Source organism: Pygoscelis adeliae, unplaced genomic scaffold (assembly GCF_000699105.1).
Source record: "Pygoscelis adeliae isolate BGI_AS28 unplaced genomic scaffold, ASM69910v1 Scaffold610, whole genome shotgun sequence".
In the NCBI taxonomy this organism is placed as follows: domain Eukaryota; kingdom Metazoa; phylum Chordata; class Aves; order Sphenisciformes; family Spheniscidae; genus Pygoscelis; species Pygoscelis adeliae.
Window position 1 is genome coordinate 169,784 of NW_008824008.1, and position 7,106 is coordinate 176,889.

The 7,106-nt window shown below is 45.2% G+C and overlaps 1 protein-coding gene across 1 annotated transcript in view; it reads right to left on the minus strand.

The window, feature by feature from the left end:
• SEC31A (SEC31 homolog A (S. cerevisiae)) overlaps positions 1-6,482 on the minus strand; it is a 44,815-nt gene extending 38,333 nt beyond the window's left edge. Inside the window, exons 1-4 of the mRNA XM_009325952.1 lie at positions 6,404-6,482; positions 5,740-5,863; positions 2,531-2,729; positions 1,121-1,216 (exon numbers count right to left, since the gene is read on the minus strand). Coding sequence (XP_009324227.1) covers positions 1,121-1,216; positions 2,531-2,729; positions 5,740-5,863; positions 6,404-6,482 — 498 coding nt within the window. The remainder of the gene's footprint in view (positions 1-1,120; positions 1,217-2,530; positions 2,730-5,739; positions 5,864-6,403) is intronic.
• Between the last annotated feature and the right edge of the window lie 624 nt (positions 6,483-7,106).

The following is a 7,106-nucleotide window of genomic DNA, read 5'->3' on the forward strand; positions in this document are numbered from 1 at the left end:
ATTGTTTTTCCCCATAGATCTTCTTTAAGAGACCCAGGCTAAACACCAGCCCTTAAGTATAGCAAATAAACACTCCCTGAAACCCGTGAAGGTAACTGCCAAACCTACTACCTCATCTTCTGACTTCTCAGTAGCTGCTTTTTATCTTCCTATTTTCCTCAATCTGCACCTTCACGATCTTCAGATTCATGCATGCAGTGAAATATGCAGAGGAAGACTAGAATATGTGTAATGGTTACGGATATTTAAAAAGTGGTGCAACCTGAGAGATTTGGTTTGTTATTACTTGTTGCTTGATAAATTCAACATTTCTCAAAGACTAAGGGGATACTTCAGCTTTCCCTGGCCAAACACAATTTTTAAAAAAAATAAAATCCCACCACATGAAGACATGAATTAATTGCTTGTGCAGCCAGCCAAAACTGCAGGTCTGTTGTGGATAAACACGACTGCACATCCAGGGTTGCTGCATGGGAAGCAGAGCAAACCACTCATCGCATGGACCTGTGCATGCTTGCACTTACAGGTACAGCCAGGAAACTGCACTCCAGGGGGCAGAAGAGCAGCAGCGTCCAGTCACCCTTGTATGGAGCTGGGCAAAAAATCACAGCTAGACACAAAGTGTGGCAAAATAGTGGTATCACGACTGACTTCCTTCCAAAAGTGTTCACTGAAAGCTACCTACGCTGCCGCTCAGAGAGTACTGTCCTTAAGGACATGGGCTCCTGCCGTATGCTTTGAGTCACAGGCATGTCACAAGGAGAAAAATATCTCAAACCCCACAGTCTAATAAGCATGTTAAAAAAATTAAGTACCAATAGAAGGCTTATTTTCATTGGCCTTTGGGAAAGCCACTGGAGGACAACATGCAGGAACATATTTTTCTTTATTTTGATATGGAGAGATCTGTTGTACCACCCCTTAAGGACTGTATCTAACGTTGCCAGAAATGTAGCTCATGGCTAACTACGATTAACTGCTACCCAAGTTAGACTTCAAAAGGCTTTTTTCCCTGCCCCCCCCCCCGAGACAGCTTTAAAACTGTAGGTTTCAATGAGCTCTCAACTTAAGTAACATGCATATTTTTCATTAGTCTGCTCTGCAAATACAAATCTGGTACCTGTGTCTTCACTCCTGGTGTCATTGGCGTGGCAAAATTGTTCAAGTCCCAGATATAGATTTCAGACTCATTAGCACCAGAGGCCACCAGATTAGTCTGCAAGACACATTGATAGATGTTAGAGAGTATTGTCAGCATCAGCTTTCACAGTCTTAGCTGCTGGGAGGCATCAGATCCACAGGATTGTGGCAATTTCTCCTATCAGTTCAAGATATAGCTCACACAGAGCAGTTTAGGCAAAAAAGCAAGTTTTTTTGAGATTGTAGGTAAGACTGAGTTAATTAAAAAAATCCATACACTGTACTAGACTGGCATGCCAAAACCAAAATTCCTGTTTTGTGGAGTGCCACTGCATGGCAAACACCCATGAGGAGGCTGCAGGGGCATAGCCACAGACAGGCGAGTGGAAAGGAGTAACACTTCTGGGAGGGGGCAGACGAGGAAGTGGTGCTGCAGCTATCGCTGCAGCAGAGCTTTGCTCTGGGCAGACCACAACATGTGGGGCCAGCTGTGTGGCATTTGTGCCTCCAGCAGCAGACAGCACCCCATCCACAGCGAGTGCGATCATCCAGAGCAATCCTGCGTCTGGGATGCAAAAGTCCAGGCAGGGCGACATGAGCCAAGGGCACCAAGTGCCCTTTGATCACATCCCGTGGCTGGTGACAAGCAAGTCCTGACTTCATAACGGGCAGAAAGGGAAAGGAATCGATTCAGAGAGGATACAATGAACACAGGGCAGCCTTGCTGAAAGCAAGTGTGCAGGGACAGAAGTGCTATTTAGGAAATGAATTCAACTGAATTCTCGCACAGCTGGTGGGGACAAGGAAAAACCAACCACTATATCTAGAAGGAAGTAAACGCTCATTAGTGATGGAGGAAAGCTTGTTGGTTTTGAGAGCTCTTCTGCTAGAGAGGCCACATCGCCGTGTTTCCTGTTCTGTCTCCTCCTTCCAAGTAACAATACTTAGAGGTCTTGAACCTACCCAACCCCCAAAAGGAGATACCTAAAATCTGATGTCACTGGAAACATGAGTGAGAGCAGATAAATACTCCCCGTGTGATGAGAACAATATTGGCACAGTACATGGGAGCTAAAAAAGGACTGGCTAAAAACACCACAGAAGACCACTTCTACTTTACATGTAAGCTGAGCTAAAAGACCCACTAAATTGACTATGTAAACTGACAAGGGGAAGGAATGAACCAGACACCTTAAACTCTTTCATTCCCCATCCTGAAATGCCAGTAACAGGACAGGTTTTTCCTACTAAATACAAACAGACACTCAAAACGCCAAATTTAGTTCATGCTTTTCAGGGGAGGGGTAAGGGACAGAAACATTTAAGGTTACAAGTTAAGACAGGCTACTCATCTATGATGGTATGTGATGAAGAACAGCAGAAAACCAACCTGGAACATGTTGACATCGAGCGCTCTTACTGGTCCTGTGTGCTTGTCTTTCTGGGCAATTATTACTTCAGTGTCTCCAGTTATGATTTTGGCTGGGTCGTACAGAATGACATTTCCGTTTTCACCCCCGGCAATCAGGACTCCAGAGACTCTCTCACCCGAGGTCATGCTGTGCGGCCCCCAGATCAGCTTGTGGTACCTGTAAGACACAGAGATCCCCACAGTCTACAACTATCCACCACCAGCTCCACATACACTGATGCACCCCATTTTGCTCACCCCAGCTAAAGACTCCAGACTGCTGCGAACAGACAGAGCAGACACGTCAGAGAAAAGCATTGTCTGCATTTCTGCTTAAGGATGAATCTGTACTTATAACCCCTTCCATCAGAAAGACGTGTCCCAGTTCTGCTCGTTATCAAGATGCAGGGTCATGACATGTACAACCAATACCCTGGTAACCGATAACATGTCTCATCTCCTGGCTGCAAAATCAGGTAAGTGCTCTCAAGCGCATGATTTTGAGCTCACCTTTGCAAAACAATAGGAGTAATCAAAGTAAGGACTGTAAGCCCATCCAACCGCAGCCTGGAGGTAAAGCTCTGCTATTTGTGAGCAACTCTTCATACAAGAGAGGAAAAAGGTGGAACTAGAAAATTCAAATCCTTTTCCATATCTGTGCTTCTGGATGTGCAAGCGTTTCATCTGCTGTACTGGAGGCTCAGCAAATAGTTTATTCACATCACAGACACGTGTCTCTTGGACCACAATCTATTTTCTAGGCTAAATCAAGATGAATTTAACATACTTCCAGAAATGAAGTATTTTCACACCACTGTGTCCATCTACAAATACCCAAATTTCCTTCAACTCAGTGAACCTGGTGCATAAGCAAAACAGCACTCCTGTGTATTCAGCCATGCAAAGAATGAATTTCTTCTACATAAAATGACACTGTCACATATCAGCTCTTATGCAAGCAGAAAGTAAATCCACATTGACTGGAAGGTGGCAAGGAGTTACTTTAGCATTCACTGTATTATTATTAATCACTTTGTTATCTCTGGACAACCATCAAGTAATTTCTTTAAATCACAGCAACTTCAGCATGATAAAATACATACTGCAGAAAGCTAGACAAAGAGCATATGCTGGGTGAGAAATATTGTAACAGCCAAGTGCTCAGTCTCCTAGTGCAGTGTTCAGATTACAGTGGGGGTTCACCAAAGAACAATGCTACAAACAGAAACTGGTCTGTGATATCAGACAGACCCTTTCCCTGGGTACAATTATTACACTTCTGCACCTAACTATGCAAGGTTACGAGAAATGGAGTGACCAACAGAGTTGTCTGGGCACTAGTATTACACCACCAGCAAGACTCAATGGGACTTAAGGTAATCCAAAATGAAGGCAGAAAACGGTGAGGAACAAAAACCAGAGTTAACTGTGCAATTACTTTCCTCTTGCCCTTTGCTCTTTCCAAGATAAAGTATGGCTCTATAAAAGCAGTGCAAAACTTCCCTTGGAGGACAATTAACAAAGCTTGTTGCAGGATTTATCTTTTATGGGTTTAATCACCTGGACATTTTCGTTTGCTGCAAACTAAAATAAAGCCTGACGTATACATTGGTAGCTGGAGCACTTCTTGCTATCTTTAATTAAAAAAAAAAAATTCAACCTCCTTTGTAATGGATTTTCCGTGGCAAAGTCAAATTCTTGTGTTGCCTACTAAGGGGAAGTACTTTCAAAGGAGCACTGCATCCTGACTATAAGGAGTGTTTTTTGAAATTCAGTAAGCAAATGTCACTTGGCAAGCCTTGAAAAATCTCAGTCGTAGTTAAAACAAGGTAGAACAACGAAATTTTAAAAGATCAAACACCTCATCCTGCTCTCAGCGGGTCAGTAGGACATGTTAACATCAGCTTTGCCCACAGTGCAGGGCATTAAACAGAGACTGTGGCTGTTTCTCACAAGCCCCATGTACTAAAATGTGGACAACTGCAGGGCACAGATTGTGAGCTGCCTGCCAGCACAACTGCTCTGCCAGCCCCACGAATCATTACAATAAAACTGACATGGCACAAAGCCAGTAGCCTAACACCTTGTGCTTCCTCCTGCAAAAGCTACTGCAACCGTTACTTACCCAAATCAGGAAAGCATCCCTAAGCAGGGTCACAATCTTATTGCGTGCAAATGCACACAATTTCAACCCCTCTCAAGTTGTTTGTAGGCAACACCTAACCTCTAAGAACTCAGCAAACTGCATTTGGTCAAGAACTTTAGGAAACAGTTGTAGGTCCTTAGGTCTTAAAGTTACAGCTTTAGAACAGATAATGAAAACTCAAGTCCAGTTAATTGCTACTCATGTCAGAGGTGGGGGAGATGGCAATTGCTTCTCTAGAAGTGTCAAATTCTCACTTGAACATACTGGCAAATGCTGTAATTGCCTGCACCTCCAGTCATGTTTTTTCAGGTCACCAGGGGAAAGAATGGTTATGCTGACACTGTAGCTGGTATGAAAAAGTCATGGATCCCATCCAATGGCAATGAAAAGTTTCACCTCCTTCTCTACCCACAGAAACATCCTGCACTTCCATCCATGTTGTTTCAGCTCACTCACAAGCAGCAGCCACTGGACCAGCCACCAGAGAGCCGCTAAAAGTGCTGCCGATATGGAAATTGGACACTGATGATAACAGTATTTCTCTGGACAAGTGCATGGTAAGGAACTAAGAGCTAAGTGGAGTTGTACAGTTGGGAACTTGGCCACACAACATGACCCAGTTTAGTTATGTTACAGGAGTCTCCCTGATATACCTAAATGCAAACAGGATGGGGCAATGTGAAAAGTTATGACTGCATTTTCATAATTTCACATTTTCTTCTGTTCTCTGGAGAATCCCAGAGGCCCCCCAATATAAATGGTCTGCGTACATATTCAAACCTACCAGCCAATGTCAGATTTTTTAGGTTTATGTCAGAGCATGAGCTGCTTGCAACTCCTCAAAGTCCAAGCTCACTGCCTTCACAATGACACCTCACTGTCCCACAACATCAGTGGCACTCACGTGCCTTCACCCTTCAGCGCTGAACTTCTGCTCCTCTCCTTAACAACTGCAGATAAACCTCATGAAGTGGCCTTTCCACACGCACCACGTATAACAGTTCCACAGCCATTACTTTTCCCTTACAACCCCACTGCTTACCTGTGAGAGGAGGAGAAGGTGGCGCAGGACTTCATATCCAGCGAAGGGTCTGATAAGTCCAACTCAAATATTTCTAGAGAAGCATTTGTACTGAAAGTTGCATCCAGCTGCTGAGCTGATGTACCTGCAAAGAAACGTGCTTGGCAGTGAGAAAGCCATGATACACAACAGAGCAACTGCAAAAGCAGTACAAGGAAGGGCATAAAAACATCATCCTTGCAAAAAGGACCTGAGATGGGGTCAGGTTTCTGTTTCTGTTATTTAGATGTAGTTCTACATAACTCTCCTCCCCATGGTTCCCCCTTTGGGGGTTTCTTAACCAATATGAACAGGAAAAGCTTTGGGCAAGTGCCTCTCTCTCCCTGACGATGCACAGAAAACTACCAAAGTTACAAATGAACAGCAAGGGACAGTGAACTAGCAGTTAGGATTGCTGTCACCTTACCCTGGCAGAAAGAAGAGGATGCTTGCTGTCACTTGCAGAATGCAAAGCATGTTTTCATGCATGGCACAACTGGAGAACTCCACTAAAGGCACAGCACCATATACCCCGCTCCAGCCTTCAGGACACAAAATAACTCCTACAACTTTCAATTATGCCCACTTCATGGCAGCCACTACAGGTAGCCCGAGGCCTGCTAGCACATGCTTCCCAGAAACTCACCTGTGGCCAGGTAAATGGGGTGCTGCTGGGCAGGGCCCCACGCCTGCATGGCAGTACGATCAATTTCCTTCAGCTTCATTTCACTAAAAAATAAAACCAAGACAGGTAATGCTTAAACGGAGCACGGGGAGACTGCACTGCCACGGATTCAGCAGCTGCATTAGGACTTGGCAGAAGCAGCCAGGGTGATCGTTTTCCTAAAGATATCCTACAGACAGACAGACACCTAAGCCATCCTCTCCAGGGCACACCCGGGGGGAAGGGGAGGAATAATTCTCCGTTGCAGCATAACATCGACACGTAGAGGAAACTGATGGTTGCCGAACAGACCATAACACAGGAAAACGCGGGCAAAGCTTCAACTGCTCTGAAAAACCCTCTTCTAGCAGCATCAAGGCACGCATCGGGCACCCTGCAGCAGCTTTCAGCCTTATCCCACGAAACAAATCCACCCTCGAGAAAACCCTCGCTACACCCTCGCCACCAAACACCCTCAGCAGCCAGCCAGATCAGAGGACGAAAAACGGTTTAAAAGCCTCCACCGTCTCATTTTTGGGTCTTATTTCAACACCCTGGGGCTTCCACCGCCGCGGAAACACCATGCACGGCCAGCGGGCGCCTCGCCGACCGGCACCTACTCCCGTTTCCGACAGGAACTGAAGGAAAAAAGGTGGAAAAAGAGGGTTTCCCCCCTCACCTCCGC